At 49.3% G+C, this 17,443-nt stretch overlaps 1 protein-coding gene across 3 annotated transcripts in view; it reads right to left on the minus strand.

Moving 5' to 3' along the window:
* LOC140392851 (ephrin type-A receptor 8-like) overlaps window positions 1-17,443 on the minus strand; it is a 667,123-nt gene that overhangs the window by 82,874 nt on the left and 566,806 nt on the right. For all 3 annotated transcript variants that reach the window (XM_072478584.1, XM_072478583.1, XM_072478585.1), the window contains exon 14: window positions 4,035-4,184. In XM_072478584.1, coding sequence (XP_072334685.1) covers window positions 4,035-4,184 — 150 coding nt within the window. The remainder of the gene's footprint in view (window positions 1-4,034; window positions 4,185-17,443) is intronic.

Raw genomic sequence — 17,443 nt, forward strand, 5'->3', positions numbered from 1 at the left:
TTGGCAATTCTGGACAGGCTGAAAATAGATAAGTCCCCGGGACCTGATGGGATTTATCCTCGGATTCTCTGGGAGGCCAGGTAAGAGATTGCTGGACCTTTGGCTTTGATTTTTATGTCATCATTGGCTGCAGGAATAGTGCCAGAGGACTGGAGGACAGCAAATGTGGTCCCTTTGTTCAAAAAGGGGAGCAGAGACAACCCCGGCAACTATAGACCGGTGAGCCTCACGTCTGTAGTGGGTAAAGTCTTGGAGGGGATTATAAGAGACAAGATTTATAATCATCTAGATAGGAAGAATATGATCAGGGATAGTCAGCATGGCTTTGTGAAGGGTAGGTCATGCCTCACAAACCTTATTGAGTTCTTTGAGAAGGTGACTGAACAGGTAGACGAGGGTAGAGCAGTTGATGTGGTGTATATGGATTTCAGCAAAGCGTTTGATAAGGTTCCCCACGGTAGGCTGTTGCAAAAAATACGGAGGCTGGGGATTGAGGGTGATTTAGAGATGTGGATCAGAAATTGGCTAGCTGAAAGAAGACAGAGGGTGGTGGTTAATGGGAAATGTTCAGAATGGAGTACAGTCACAAGTGGAGTACCACAAGGATCTGTTCTGGGGCCGTTGCTGTTTGTCATTGTTATCAATGACCTAGAGGAAGGCGCAGAAGGGTGGGTGAGTAAATTTGCAGACGATACTAAAGTCGGTGGTGTTGTCGATAGGGTGGAAGGATGTAGCAGGTTACAGAGGGATATAGATAAGCTGCAGAGCTGGGCTGAGAGGTGGCAAATGGAGTTTAATGTAGAGAAGTGTGAGGTGATTCACTTTGGAAGGAATAACAGGAATGCGGAATATTTGGCTAATGGTAAAGTTCTTGAAAGTGTGGATGAGCAGAGGGATCTAGGTGTCCATGTACATAGATCCCTGAAAGCTGCCACCCAGGTTGATAGGGTTGTGAAGAAGGCCGATGGAGTGTTGGCCTTTATTGGTAGAGGGATTGAGTTCCGGAGTCAGGAGGTCATGTTGCAGCTGTACAGAACTGTGGTACGGCCGCATTTGGAGTATTGCGTACAGTTCTGGTCACCGCATTATAGGAAGGCCGTGGAGGCTTTGGAGCGGGTGCAGAGGAGATTTACCAGGATGTTGCCTGGTATGGAGGGAAAATCTTATGAGGAAAGGCTGATGGACTTGAGGTTGTTTTCGTTGGAGAGAAGAAGGTTAAGAGGAGACTTAATAGAGGCATACAAAATGATCAGGGGGTTGGATAGGGTGGACAGTGAGAGCCTTCTCCCGCGGATGGATATGGCTGGCACGAGGGGACATAACTTTAAACTGAGGGGTAATAGATATAGGACAGAGGTCAGAGGTAGGTTCTTTACGCAAAGAGTAGTGAGGCCGTGGAATGCCCTACCTGCTACAGTAGTGAACTCGCCAACATTGAGGGCAATTAAAAGTTTATTGGATAAACATATGGATGATAATGGCATAGTGTAGGGTAGATGGCTTTTGTTTCGGTGCAACATCGTGGGCCGAAGGGCCTGTACTGCGCTGTATTGTTCTATGTTCTATTGTGGAGTGTTGAGGGGGCAGTGTGGAGTGTTGAGGGAGCAGTGTGGAGTGTTGAGGGAGCAGTGTGGTGTGTTGAGGGAGCAGTGTGGAGTGTTGAGGAAGCAGTGTGGAGCGTTGAGGGAGCAGTGTGGAGCGTTGAGGGAGCAGTGTGGAGTGTTGAGGGAGCAGTGTGGAGTGTTGAGGGAGCAGTTTGCAGTGTTGAGGGAGCAGTGTGGAGTGTTGAAGGAGCAGTGTGGAGTGTTGAGGGAGCAGTGTGGAGTGTTGAAGGAGCAGTTTGCAGTGTTGAGGGAGCAGTGTGGAGTGTTGAGGGCGCATTGTGGAGTGTTGAGGGAGCAGTGTGAAGTGTTGAGGGAGCAGTTTGCAGTGTTGAGGGAGCAGTTTGCAGTGTTGAGGGAGCAGTGTGGAGTGTTGAGGGAGCAGTGTGGTGTGTTGAGGGAGCAGTGTGGAGTGTTGAGGGAGCAGTGTGGAGTGTTGACGGAGCAGTGTGGAGTGTTGAGGGAGCAGTGTGGTGTGTTGAGGGAGCAGTGTGGAGTGTTGAGGAAGCAGTGTGGAGTGTTGAGGGAGCAGTGTGGTGTGTTGAGGGAGCAGTGTGGTGTGTTGAGGGAGCAGTGTGGAGTGTTGAGGGAGCAGTGTGGAGTGTTGAGGGAGCAGTGTGGAGTGTTGAGGGAGCAGTGTGGAGTGTTGAGGGAGCAGTGTGGAGTGTTGAGGGAGCAGTGTGGCGTGTTGAGGGAGCAGTGTGGAGTGTTGAGGGAGCAGTGTGGTGTGTTGAGGGAGCAGTGTGGAGTATTGAAGGAGCAGTGTGGAGTGTTGAGGGAGCAGTGTGGTGTGTTGAGGGAGCAGTTTGCAGTGTTGAGGAAGCAGTGTGGAGTGTTGAGGGAGCAGATTGCAGTGTTGAGGGAGCAGTGTGGAGTGTTGAGGGAGCAGTGTGGTGTGTTGACTGAGCAGTGTGGAGTGTTGACGGAGCAGTGTGGAGTGTTGAGGGAGCAGTGTGGAGTGTTGAGGGAGCAGTGTGGTGTGTTGAGGGAGCAGTGTGGTGTGTTGAGGGAGCAGTGTGGAGTGTTGAGGGAGCAGTGTGGTGTGTTGAGGGAGCAGTGTGGAGTGTTGAGTTGGCTATGCGGATGGATAAGGGACCAGTCTGGAATGTTGCGGGAACAGTGAAGAGTGTTGGGGGAGCTTTGTGAAGTGTTGAGGGAGCTGTGTCGAGTATTGAGGGAGCAGAAGTTGTGTTGAGGGAGCAGTGTTGAGTGTTGAGGTGGCTATGCGGATGGAAAAGGGACCAGTCTGGAATGTTGCGGGAGCAGTGAGGGGTGTTGTGGGAGCAGTGTGGAGTATTGAGGGAGCAGTGTAGAGTGTTGAGGGATCTGTGTCGAGTGTTGAGGGAGCAGAAGTTGTGTTGAGGGAGCTGTGTTGAGTGTTGAGGTGGCTCTGCGGATGGATAAGGGACCAGTCTGGAGTGTTGCGGGACCAGTGAGGAGTGTTGGTGGAGCAGTGTGGAGTGTTGAGGGAGCATCGATGGGGGGAAAGGGGGAGACTGTAAATGAAGTACATGTGGGATGATGTGACAAAGCTAGCAGCCTACCTCCCTCCCTCCCCCCCCACCCCCTATTGTCTCGTGTCACCAGCACCAATCCACCACCGTTCCCCATTACTTCAACCATCTGGGTCCCCAGACTCACCAGCATCTATCCCCAAGCTGGTCGAAGGTCATGCCAGCAGCCTCCGCCACTCCCCTGGTTTTCAGTCTTGCCAGTGCGTTCCCCACCCCCACCCATCACTAATATTATCAGCACCCTCCCCACACAATCTTCATCCCCTCATTCCAAGTTTTCTCTCTTAAGGCCCTCCCTTTTTCAACATTGAATGTTCGCTATAGGGGAGTGTCTGGTCACACGTGTCTGTATATGTGGCAGTGTGTCTGTGTGTGTGTGTATGCCGGTGCAAGTGTGCACAAATGTTCGGACATTTCTGTGTACAGGTGTGTGTCCATGTGAGAGTGTGCATCTGTGTGGATGAACACACATGAGTATATCTGCATGAATACTTATGTGTATGTCTAAATGCATGCGTGTGTGTGTTTCCGTGCATATTGGTGTATGTGTTTCAGTATGTGCATATGTGTCTGTGTGTGTTATATGTATCTGTGCATTTGCATATGCGTCAGTACATCTGTGTGTGTTTGTCTATCTGTGTGATTGTGTGCATATCTGTGTGTGGATTGCAAGTAGACAATCTATAATTTTTCATTTAAAAAGTCCAACTGTGTCTCTGCCACATTGAAAATTTCAGCGACAGAATTTTCAGGGGACAGTGAAATTAAAATGAGAAACATGTCAATGATTTCAATGATGATCTCACGTGCAGTTGGGAGCTTGTTGGTTTATTATACACTCAGTTATTCAACGGTTATTTAATGCTAAGATGCTCTTGTGAAGTAGCAGCACACATGTGAAGTAGAGCTCGGTACTTACATCTCGGTTTGTCATATTCCAATATGGTCTTTCTCCGTAGGATGTCACTTCCCACATGACAACGCCATAACTCCAGACATCGCTGGCTGAGGAGAACTTGCGGTAAGCGATGGCCTCCGGAGCTGTCCAGCGGATTGGGATCTTTCCTCCCTAGGCATAAAGTTGAACTCTCAGAAAAGGTTTGGAAACTCAAAGCAGTGGAAATATTTAAATATCAAACATTTGAGGGCGGGATTCTCCGGTTCCCCCAGCCGCGGGTTTCTCGCCGGTGGGAGGTGGCACACTGCTCGCTGGCAGTGAGATTCTCTCTTCCCACAGCGCCGCTGTCAATGGAAATTCCCATTGAAGCCATCCCACGCCATCGTGAAACACACGGATGGGAGTGCGCTGCCGGTGGGACCGGAGTATCCCATCACCAGTGAACGGCCAGAGAATTCTTGCCTTGTTTAAAATCATAGAAGATATTTGCAAGGCTCTGGAGAAAGAGAATGAGATTAGAATGAATTGGTTTGCTCTTTCGAAGAGTCAGTGCACTCACAATGGACTAAATGACCTCCTCTGTGCTTAACGATTGTTTGACTCGTTTGAATAGCACCCAGAACACCATGAAGAAAGAATTTGCACAAACTGTACACGTCTCGATGATGCATAATGGACTTCACACCGAGCTCCCAGCCTTCGGAAGAGTGAGCTTTCTGGCTGCCCTGTGCCAGCATTCCTGACTCCCGTCAAATTCCGGGGGATGGAACATTTTCAGTGGAATTACAGCCTATCTCGGAGAGACCGCCTGCAGGAGAGATCTATGCTGCAGGATTTGGACACAGGGAGTTTAGTGTAGTCTGGCCCACTGTTTCCAGGGCAGTTAAAAGCTAGATTAACAACACTGATGGTCGGTAGAACTATAAACAACCATCTCATGATCAGCGGCATCCCCTTGAAATAGAGATTTAATTCTTAAATCTCCTCTGCTCTATGTAGTAATAGAATACAATTCCGTTTCTCAGCAGTGGGCCAACTGTACCACTCCTACAGTGATAGTTATCAATTAGGGGCCTGGATCTTTCCGATACGATACAGTGCATGGAATATCGGAATATACAGACAGCAGGACAGAAAACAAAGTGTTAGAGATTATGCCAAGACTTTGTAACACATGTGTCAGACCATATATAGAGTGCTGGAGTCTCCGGATCTCCAGCTGTGTGTTTCTCCGTGACTCGCCGTTCACTGGCGGTGGAATTCTATACTCCCGCCGCTTATCAATAGAATTTCCCATTGGTTTCCTTTTCCGCTAGGAACCCTTTGGGCAGGGTGGGCTGCCGGCTGGAGAATTCTGGCCAGAATATTCTATTCCATTCTGGGGAACACTGCACAGCAGGAAGGAAGAACATTCATATAGTACCTTTCACAACCTCAGTTCACACCACAATGCACCACGGCCAATTGAGCTTTTCTGAAGTGCAGCCACTGTTATAATGTAGGAAACAGAGCAATGTGATGAGTTCATAATCCGGTTTGTCACATCGATTGAGGGATGAATATTGTCCAGGGCACCAGGATGTTCCGGGCACTTGCTTTTATTTTAGAAGTGCCATGCGATCTTTCACAGCCACCTGAGAGACCAGATGGAACGTGAAGCGGGACCTGAATGGTAGCACAGTGGTTAACACTGCTGCTTCACAGTGCCAGGATCCCAGGTTCGATTCCCGGCTTGGGTCACTGTCTGTGCGGAGACTGCAGGTTTCCCCTGTGTCTAGGGGGGTTTCCTCCGGGTGCTCCATTTTCCTCCCACAAGTCCTGAAAGACGTGCTGTTAGGTGAATTGGACATTTTGAATTCTCCCTCTGTGTACCCGAACAGGCACCGGAATGTGGTGACTAGGGGATTTTCACAGTAACTTCATTGCAGTGTTAATGTAAGTCTGCTTGTGACAATAAAGATTATTATTATACCGCCTGCCGCAGCGCTGCCCAGTGGGTCACAGCTAACACCTCAGAAGATGTAGCGGAAACATGGGCACTGTACCATTTAAAATAGAGCAGGGGCGTGTGTCATGAGAGAGCTGGGGATGAAGACGAACGAGTGAGTACGGGCTGAATCGTCATCTTTAATCTTGATTTCTTTGATTTTTTTTTACACAGCTGAGTAATTGAAATGAAGGGAAAGATGAATATCTTCCATTTGATAATGTTTCCAAGAGCATAAACACAAGTGTAAAAGAGCGTTATATTCACAGCAGTATCAGTGAGAGAGGGGCAAATAGACTGAGAGCATTTGTAAGGGGGTTATCTTTCACGGAAAGTCATTTTAATCAAAGTTTTTAAGAAGGCGGGAAGCTTATAATACAGCAATCAGAATAAAAAAATGAAAACAACATCAAACAAATAAAATTCCTTAAATGTTACAATTCATTGCCTCAGACTTCATCATTAAAGCTCTCTTCTGCTTCTTATGTGGAGCTCTTTTATGTGATGTTCAGTTCATAGACTCCTGCTAATAAATCTTGTAGGCACTTGAAATTTATTGAACAAATCCCGAGGGATTGTTTTCCTCAGATTCTTAGTCACATGCAGGATTTATCTGAGCAGTAAGGAATTTTGTGTACCTTGTTTCACACAAAAAAGAGAGAACTTGCATTCATAGGACAACTTTCATGTGTTATGAGTATGTGCTTTGTTTTAGAAAAAGAAAAACAATTTCTATTTTTTTTCTTTTTTATAGGCTGGTTAATAAATCCTCTATAGGCAATGGAAACTGTCCAGATGGTAACAATATACAGCTTGCATCCACCAAATGGGATGAAATAAAAGCACATTCAACCCCCTGGACAGTGTGAAAGATCAACCATGATCTGATTGAATGGTGGTGCAGGCTCGAAGGGCTGAGTTGCCTACTTCTGCTCCTAATTCCTATGTTCCTGCCTCATGTACTATTATACTTTATATACAGGCTTTATACTCTGAAACCTTTCAAACGTCTCCGAGATGAGACATCAAAATACAATTATCCGTCCTAACACAGAGACTGCAGAAGACATGGACTAATAGAATTTCTCTGGAATATACAGCCATGAAGGTGCTTGAAGGAACAAAAACAATCCCAGCAGGTCTGACAGCATCCCTGGAGAGAGAAGGGAGCTAACACTTCAAGTCTGGGTGACTCTTTGTCAAAGCTGCAGGGGTTGTTTACCAAGCAGGGTAGAAACCAAAGCAATGCTGGACTGGAACAGACTGCTAAAGTTGTTTGCTCTCTCTGTCTCTGTCTCTTTCTCTCTTGGAAGTACTGCGAAATTTGCAAAATAACCATCCTGAGAAGAGAAATCTACTGCAAACTAAGATCTTTGAGAAATAACATTTGGAAATCAACACCCAGGAAGACAACTACACAAAATGCAATGTGTGTTGAGACCAGCCAAAGAACAGCAAACTGTATACTTCTTTGCTTTGTCATCTTCACAAACTGTAAAAAATGCTTAAGTCTCTTACTCTGTCATCAGCATTAATGTGGTATGGGCCTCATGGAATGTGTTTGGTATATGAATAGTGTTGCGCACAAAGACTCACGAGAGATGAATAGAGATGAAGTCAATGAGGCTTTATTAAGCGTGACTTGTTCCCCGCAGTTCAGCAACAGACTGGCCTGCGGGGGAGAACTCCTGGTCCTTATACTCCGCCTTCAGGGCGGAGCTAGGGATCAACAGCCAACCAGGACCCGGGATCTGTCAGCCAATGACATCACGGCTTCACAGTCCCACATGACCCCTAATGCATACTACCACAAATCGCGATTTTGATTAAGTCCAGGAAATAACTCCAATAAGCTTATCTTGTTCTTTGTCTAACCTCAGGAACCCCATCTGACTAACTTATTACAATCTGAAAGTGTAAATAGTGCGCCTCCTGCAGTATTGGCAAAGCACATCCTCCCTCAATTCACAAAAACCCTGTTACAGTCAGACCTGGAGAGGGAGACCAAGGGAATAATTACAAATCTCTTCTCTTGCTCGTAACACATGTCTTGGGGATGAGAAGCATATCAGCTATGATTGAATGATGGAGCATACTCGATGGGCCGAATGGCTTAATTCTGCTCCAGTGTCTTATGGTCTTATTGTCTTAAACTAAACATAGCAAATTAGCTTTTTTTTTTAAGTGACATGATAATTGTTTTATAAACAATTAATTTTCCAAAGCAAAACCCATACAGCAATGAGATGAATTACGAATTAAGGGGTCTTTGTGATGCTGATTTGAGGGCGGCATGGTGACACAGTGGTTAGCACTGCTGCCTCACAGCGCCAGGGACCAGAGTTCGAGTCCGGCCTTGGGTGACTGTGTGGAGTTTGCACATTCTCCCCGTGTCTGCGGGGGTTTCCTCCGGGTGCTCTGGTTTCCTCCTACATTCCAAAGATGTGCAGGTTAGGTGGCGTTATGGGGATAAGGCAGGGAATGGACCTCGGTTGGGTGCTCTTTCAGAGGGTCATTGCAGACTCAATGAACGGCCTCCTTTTGCACTGTATTGATTCTATATTTCTATGAATAACTGTTGCTCAGGGCCCCAGGAAAACTCACCCAAGCTTTTCATCATGCAATCGTGAGAAGGCAGGCAACATCTCAGGCAGCATGTTTGATAAAGTAGCTCTCCCTCAGTACTGAACTGAAGTGTCAGCCTCGATTACATGCTCAAGTTCAGAATGGGGCTTGAACTTGGAACCTTTACATTCAAAGGAAAGAGCACCATCACTGAGCTAAGAAAGCCATCTAACAAAGATTTGATGAGTATGTTCAACTACACAGTGATACATCAACAAACCCAGGACATTGCGATAAAATACTCAGAGACAGATTATGTTAGGATGGTCATGAATTTTGAGCAAGCATGGTTTGCATTAAAATTGTTTGACAACTCCTTCTATCTGAAGAACCTGGGGCGGGATTCTCCCAGCTCCGCACTGGGTCGGAGAATCCCCGCGAATGGGCCACGCTGCCCCGACGCTGACATGCGATTCTCCACAGTGCGGAGAATCGGTGTCATTGGCGCCGGCGTGGTTGGCACGGCGCCAGTCACGGGCCATTCTCCGGCCCGAGCGGCCGTAGGAAAGGTGCTGAATCCCGTCGGCGCTGTTCTATCCTGCTCTGGGCTAGCAGGACCTCGGCGTGTAAGGGTCGGGTGGCGGCCTGTGGGGGGGGCCTCCGATGTGGCCTGGCCCGCGATTGGGACCCACCGATCGGAGGGCCGGCCTCTGTGGCTGGGGGCCTCCTATCCTACGCGCCGGCCCCTGTAGTCCTGCGCCATGTTGCGTCGGGGCCGGCGCGTTGAAGGACGCCACTGCGCATGCGCGGATCCCGCGGCGTTTAGTTCGCGCCGGGATCTGCAGCTGGAGCAGTGCGAACCGCTCCAGTCCCATTCTGGCCCCCTGTAGGGGCCACAATTAGATGTGGGAGCAGCCCGTTCACGCCGTGTAAAAGGCGACGGCACTAACGATGGCGTGGACACTGCTGCGGGATTGGAGAATCCCGCCCCTGGTATTGGTTTTATCACACTAATGTTGGTTACATCGAAGACACATCGTGAAAACAGAGTTTTGGGTTTATTACGTTGTCATTAACCCTACACATGAACAAAAAGCACCAATGCTCTTTACCACTCTTCAATATCTACCTCATCCACTCCAATCTAACCTTGAATGTTCACTTTCAGCCTAACACAATAACCTGGAAGTGAATTTCATAACCTTATAAATCTCGGTGTTAATAATGTTTTCCTGGCCCAATTTGTGAAACTGCTTCTATTTAATCTCGTATTGGCACTTCTCTGCTCTTCACCTCAGAACCACTGGAAGCATCATGCTTCAGTCTACCCACAGAAGCTTCTTCCATAGTATCCATGATCAGCCTTTTCCAAGAAAGAAAGATATACGATGGCGTGATTTCTACCTCTCCTCCTGTGGTAATCACTGTCATGATATTCAGATAAACATCATACACACTGATGGACAGATCAACGGACCAATCAATACACACGCAAAATCACAGCCAATCACAAGCAAGAGCAGACACACTATAAAACGGGGAACACGACACTTCTGATTCATTCCAGCAGGAGACAGCTCAGGGCTCAGAGCTCACAGCAAGCCACTCAGGCATACACCATGTGCTGAGTGCCTCTTCAAGATAGTGTTAGGGCTGGGTTCACAGATTAGAGGGTAGTGAACGAACCCCAGTAACCAGTTTACAAATGTTAATATTGTTAGTAATAAAACTGAGTTGTACTTTCCGCAACCGTGTTGGTTTGTCTGAGTAGCAGAGCACCCTACACGACAATCACCACTGTTGTATATATTAGGAGATGTGTGGTAAGGCCCTGTACTACAGGTACGGGGGTAGTCCCTGCCTGCTGGCTCCGTCCAGTAGGCGGAGTATAAATATGTGTGCTCCCTATACAGCAGCTGTTTCGCCAGCTGCTGTAGGAGGCCACAAATCTTAGAGTAATAAAGCCTCAGTTGTATTCAGCTCTCGTCTCGGTGCAATTGATCGTGCATCAATTTATTACTCTAAGATTTTCATAAAGATGGACCTCCGCATCAAGCCGGATCGCCTGCAGCTGGATCCGCAAACAAGCGACGCCAAAAAGGACTTTCAACACTGGCTAGCTTGATTCAAAGCTTATATCAGGTCTGCACCAGACCCAATCCCGGAAGCTCAGAAGATCCAGATACTCTACTCGCGGCTGAGCTCCAACGTCTTTCCTCTTATCCAGGACGCGCCGAACTACGACAAAGCCATGGCGCTACTGAAAGAGAATTACATCCAGCAGACAAACACGCTCTTCGCTAGACACGTACTCTTCACTCGCAGTCAACTCCCTGGTGAGTCCGTAGAAGATTTCTGGCGTGCTATAATTCCTCTGGTCAGAGACTGTGACTGTCAGGCCGTCACGGCCACGGAACATTTGAACCTCCTCATGCGGGATGCCTTCGTTACGGGGACAGGGTCAGATCTCATTCGCCAGCGACTTTTAGAGGGGGCCACTCTCGATCTTGAAGCAACAAAAAAAATGGCACTATCGATGGCGGTTGCCTCGCACAATATTCAGGCCTACACCCCCAGGCGCGCGGCCCACCCCTCCTACACATCGTGGACTCAGCAGACAGCCGCCCCACCAGGAGCCTCACCCAGCCAATGCGCCGGTGCCACGTGCCAGCCAGCCAACCACGGGGGCCCCCGATGTTACTTCTGCAGACAACAGAAACACCCCCGCCTATGCTGCCCGGCCCGCACCGCCCTTCGCAAGGCCTGCGGCAAGAAGGGGCACTTCGCTGCGGTGTGCCAGGCCCGCTCAGTCACCGCTATTGCCCCGACCCCCCTTGCGTACGGACAATGGGCGCCGCCATCTTCCCCTTCTCGGACCACATGCGGCCTATGGGCGCCGCCATCATTTTCAACCCCCGCCACGTGCGGCCCGTGGGCGCCGCCATCTTCTCCACCCCAAGATCATCAGGTGCCGCCATCTTGTCTTCCCCACGGCACATGGGCACCACCTTTGTTCCAGGACCCGTGCCCCCCGGGCACCCCATCGTTCGACACCAGCGACGACCAGCCTCGGTCACGATCGGCCAGTCTCGCCCGCACAATCTAGCCACCGCCTCAAGTGTGAAGATCGATGGGCACGAGACCTCTTGCCTGCTGGACTCCGGGAGCACCGAAAGCTTCATCCATCCAGGTATGGTAAGGCGCTGCTCCCTTGTGGTACACCCCGCCAATCAAAGAATCGCCCTGGCCTCCGAATCCCACTCCGTGGCGATCCGGGGGTCCTGTATAGTCACACTCATGGTCCAGGGCGTAGAATTCAGCGGCTTGCACCTCTACATCCTCCCCAACCTCGGCGCTGCCCTGCTACTCGGCCTGGACTTCCAGTGCAACCTCCAGAGCCTAACCCTGAAATTTGGCGGGCACCCTTATTGAGTGCGGCCTCGCGACCCTAAAGGTCGACCCACCTTCCCTTTTCGCAAACCTAACCCCAGATTGCAAACTCGTCGCCACCAGGAGAAGACGGTACAGCACCCAGGACAGGACCTTCATCAGGTCCGAGGTCCAGCGGTTGCTTCGGGAAGGCATCATCGAGGCCAGCAACAGCCCCTGGAGAGCCCAAGTGGTAGAAGTTAAAACTGGGGAGAAACACAGAATGGTCATGGACTACAGCCAGACCATCAATAGGTACACACAGCTCGAAGCGTACCCTCTCCCACGCATATCTGATATGGTCAATCAGATTGCACAGTACCGGGTATTCTCAACTGTAGACCTCAAATCCGCCTACCACCAGCTCCCCATCCATAAGGCGGACCACCCATACACTGCCTTCGAGGCAGATGACCACCTCTACCGTTTTCTCAGAGTTCCCTTCGGCGTCACCAATGGGGTTTCGGACTTCCAAAGGGAGATGGACCGAATGGTCGACCAGTACGAGTTGCGGGCCACCTTCCTGTACCTAGACAATGTCACCATCGGCGGCCACGATCAGCAGGACCACGATGCCAACCTTGCCAAATTTCTCCACACCGCCACTCTCCTAAACCTCACCTATAACAAGGAGAAGTGCGTGTTCAGCACGAACCGCTTAGCCATCCTCGGCTATGTGGTCCAGAACGGAGTTCTGGGGCCCGATCACGACCGCATGCACCCCCTCATGGAACTCCCCCTCCCCCACTGCCACAAGGACCTCAAACGCTGCCTGGTGTTCTTTTCATACTACGCCCAGTGGGTCCCAAACTATGCGGACAAGGCCCGCCCACTCATCCAGTCCACCCTTTTCGCCCTGACGGCCGAGGCTCAACATGCCTTCATTATTAGAGTCGATATCGCCAAGGCCGTGATGCACGCAGTAGACGAGACGCTGCCCTTTCAAGTGGAGAGCGACGCATCAGACGTCGCCCTAGCCGCCATGCTCAATCAGGCAGGCAGGCCCGTGGCATTTTTTTCCCGCACCCTTCATGCCTCCGAAATTCGGCACTCCCCCGTCGAAAAAGAGCCCCAAGCCATCGTTGAAGCTGTGCGACATTGGAGGCATTACCTAGCCGGCAGGAGATTCATTCTCTTCACTGACCAACGGTCGGTAGCCTTCATGTTCAATAACACACAGCGGGGTAAGATCAAAAATGATAAAATCTTGAGGTGGAGGATCGAGCTCTTCACCTACAACTACGAGATTTTGTATCACCCCGGCAAGCTCAACGAGCCCCCAGATGTCCTATCCCAAGGTGCATGTGCCAGCGCACAGGTGGCCCGACTCCGGACCCTGCACAATAACCTTTGTCACCCGGGAGTCACACGGTTGTACCATTTCATAAAGGCCCGCAATCTGCCCTACTCCGTCGAGGAAGTCAGGGCAATCACCAGAGACTGCCAGGTCTGTGCGGAGTGCAAACCGCACTTCTACCAGCCGGACCGCATGCACCTGGTGAAGTCCTCCTGCCCCTTTGAACGCCTCAGCGTGGATTTCAAAGGGCCCCTCCCCTCCACCGACCGTAACACGTATTTCCTCAGTGTGGTCGATGAATATTCCAGATTCCCCTTCGCCATCCCATTCCCCGATATGACATCTGCCACCGTCATCAAAGCCCTCAACACAATCTTTGCACAGTTCGGCTTCCCTGCCGACAGCCACAGTGACAGGGGATCCTCATTCATGAGTGATGAGCTGCGTCAGTTCCTGCTCAGCAGGGGTATTGCCTCCAGCAGGACGACCAGCTATAACCTCCGGGGAAACGGGCAGGTGGAGAGGGAGAACGGGACGGTCTGGAGGGCCGTCCAACTGGCCCTATGGTCCAGAAATCTCCCGGCCTCCCGCTGGCAGGAGGTCCTCCCCGATGCAGTGCACTCCATTCGGTCGCTACTATGCACGGCGACTAATGACACACCCCATGAACATCTCTTTGCCTTCCCCAGGAAGTCCACATCTGGGGTGTCGCTCCCGACTTGGCACGCAGCTCCAGGACCCATACTCCTCCGTAGGTACGTCCGACTCCACAAGGCGGACATGTTGGTTGAAAGGGTGCAGTTACTCCACGCTAACCCCCAGTGTGCCTACGTGGCGTACCCCGACGGCCGCCAGGATACTGTCTCCCTCAGGGACCTGGCACCAGCAGGTTCCACACACACACACCCCTCCGGCCCGGCTCCACCCCTCCTCCCCTGGTGCACCCAGCAGCAACCCCCCCATGACCATCCGTCCTCCCCCTGCCCATGCCCGAGGATGAAGAGGGTTTTGGCATGCTCCCAGAGTCACCGAGGATCAGACCAACACCACCACTGCGTCACTCCCAACGCCACATCAAGGCCCCGGACCAGCTAAATCTATAATTGGTTCGGGACTATCAAACCACCTTGTACTGACTTCAGAAAGAAATATTTCTTTTGCACTTCTGTATATTAAACTTGCTCTGTATATAGTTCTCCACCAACCCCGCCGGACTCAATTTTAACAGGGGATGAATGTGGTAATCACCACTGTTGTATATATTAGGAGATGTGTGGTAAGACCCTGTACTACAGGTACGGGGGTAGTCACTGCCTGCTGGCTCCGCCCAGTAGGCGGAGCATAAATATGTGTGCTCCCTATCCAGCAGCCATTTCGCCAGCTGCTGTAGGAGGCCACACATCTTAGAGTAATAAAGTCTCAGTTGTATTCAACTCTCGTCTTTGTGCAATTGATCGTGCATCACCTCCCACTATTGTGCCCGTCAACAGAATAATAAAGTTAGTATAACACATCAGTGTTTGAGCGAGTTAGTTGTAACAGGGCATCGCACCGTCTGAAATTAAGTGGTTTCTTGCAAGTTGAACATTTTTGAATGGAATCTAGGCTGGCACTTGAAGTGTGCACATTTGGAAATCACTCCAAGGCCTGGCTGATCTTATTTTATTTCTGATCTTATTTTATTTCCTTCAATCCTGTTGTTTGGTTTCAAGAGATTTTACAATTCCTTTTGTACGTGACTAAGCGTCAATCATAATTTATTCAATTTCGAAAAGCTCTCTGCGTGAAAACAATTCTTTTAACTGCTCCCTTTCACATGTCCAGAATGACTCCTAAATTTATTGTTTTTGATTTATTGACCACAAGAATATAGAACATACAGTGCAGAAGGAGGCCATTCGGCCCATCGAGTCTGCACCGACCCACTTAAGCACTCACTTCCTCCCTATCCCCGGAACCCAATAACCCCTCCTAACCTTTATTTGGTCACGGAGGGCAATTTATCATGGCCAATCCACCTCACCTGCACGTCTTTGGACGGTGGGAGGAAACCGGAGCACCCGGAGGAAACCCACACAGACACGGGGAGAACGTGCAGACTCCACACAGACAGTGACCCAGCGGGGAATCGAACCTGGGGCCCTGGTGCTGTGAATTACTTGTGCTACCGTGCCGCCCAAGGAAATAATCTTTCCCAAATTCTTTGCACAAACGTTCCACTATTGGAGCAGATTAAACGCAGTTCTAATTTTTAAATCTCCCATCATAACATCGCCTCCCATTTCTGGGTATCATAAGTTCATAAGTGGATAAGACGCAGGAGCAGAATCGAGTCTGCTCCACCATTCAATCCTGGCTGATCTCCACCCAGCCTTAACTCCACCGTCCTGCCCGTTCTCCATACCCCTCAGCCCATTACCAATTAAAAATCTGTCTAACTCCTCCTTAAATTTACTCAATGTCCCAGCATCCACCGCACTCTGGGGTAGCGAATTCCGCAGATTCACAACCTTTGGAAGAAGCAGTTTCTCCTCAACTCTGTTTTAAATTTGCTACCTACTATCCTAAGTTTATGACCACTCATTGTAGAATGCCCCACAAGAGAAAACATCCACTCCACCTCTACTTTATCCATACCTTTTATGATCTTGTAAACCTCAATTAGATCTCCCCTCATTCTTCTAAACTCTAGAGAGTACAGGCCTATGTCACTCCATATGACAAACCCTTCATCTGCGGAATCAATCGAGTGAAACTCCTCTGAACTGTCTCCAATGCCACTCCATCTTTCCTCAAATAAGTGGGCCAAAACTGTGCACAATACTCCAGGTGCGGTCTCACCAATGCCTTGTACAGTTGCAACAACACTTCTTTACCTTTATACTTTATCATCCTAAGTGCGTCTTCACCCTGGTTCCATATAATTTCTACATTCTTCTGTGCCCTTCTGTAGGAGGGCCGTTTAGACTCAAAACGTTAATTCTGTTTCTCTGTACCAATGCCGCAAGATGTTCTGAGTTTATCCGGCATTTTCTGTTTTTACTTCCGATTTCCAGCATCCGCAGTATTTTGCTTTTCTTATAATTTCTGCATTGCTGGGCTCAAACTGCACACAATACTTTGATATGGTCCAAGCCATGTCTTCTACAGGTTTAACAGCACTTCCTTACCCTTGTCTATTTGTCCACACTGAACTGCATTCGCCACCTACCTGCCCACACCCTATCTTGTTTCTGTTCTCCTGAATTCAGTAAGTTTTAAAGTGCTGGTGGACAAGGATAAGAGTGGTCCTAGGGTGAATGTGCTAAATAGGGGGCAGGCTAATTCTAACAATATTAGGCGGGAACTGAAGAACATAGATTGGGAGATGTTTGAGGGTAAATCAACATCTGACATGTGGGAGGCTTTCAAATGTCAGTTGAAAGGAATTCAGGACTGGTATGTTCCTGTGAGGAAGAAGGATAAATATGGCAAATATCACAATCCTTGGCTAACGAGGGATATTGTAGGCCTCGTCAAAAAGAAAAAGGAGGCATTTGTCAGGGTTAGAAGGCTGGGAACAGACGAAGCCTGTGTGGAATATAAGGAAAGTAGGAAGGAGTCAGGAGGGCTAAAAGTGGTCATGAAAAGTCATTGGCAAATAGAGTTAAGGAAAATCCCAAGACTTTTTACACGTACATAAAAAGCAAGAGAGTAGCCAGGGAAAGGGTTGGCCCATTGAAGGACAGGGGAGGGAATCTATGTGTGGAGCCAGAGGAAATGGGTGAGGTACTAAATGAATACTTCGCATCATTATTCACCAAAGGGAAGGAATTGGTGGATGTTGAGTCTGGTAAAGGGTGTTTAGATAGCCTGGGTCACATTGAGATCCAAAAAGACGAGGTGTTGGGCGTCTTGAAAAATATCAAGGTGGATAAATCCACAGGGCCTGATGGGATCTTCCTCAGAATACTGAAGGAGGCAAGAGAGGAAATTGCTGAGACCTTGTCAGAAATCTTTGTATCCTTGCTGTCTTCAGGTGATGTCCCGGAGGACTGGAGAATAGCCAATGTCATTCCTTTGTTTAAGAAGGGTAGCAAGGATAATCCAGGGAACTACAGGCCGGTGAGCCTTCCGCAGTGGTAGGGAAATTACTGGAGAGAATTCTTCGGG

The sequence above is a fragment of the Scyliorhinus torazame genome, chromosome 16, assembly GCF_047496885.1.
Source record: "Scyliorhinus torazame isolate Kashiwa2021f chromosome 16, sScyTor2.1, whole genome shotgun sequence".
NCBI lineage: Eukaryota > Metazoa > Chordata > Chondrichthyes > Carcharhiniformes > Scyliorhinidae > Scyliorhinus > Scyliorhinus torazame.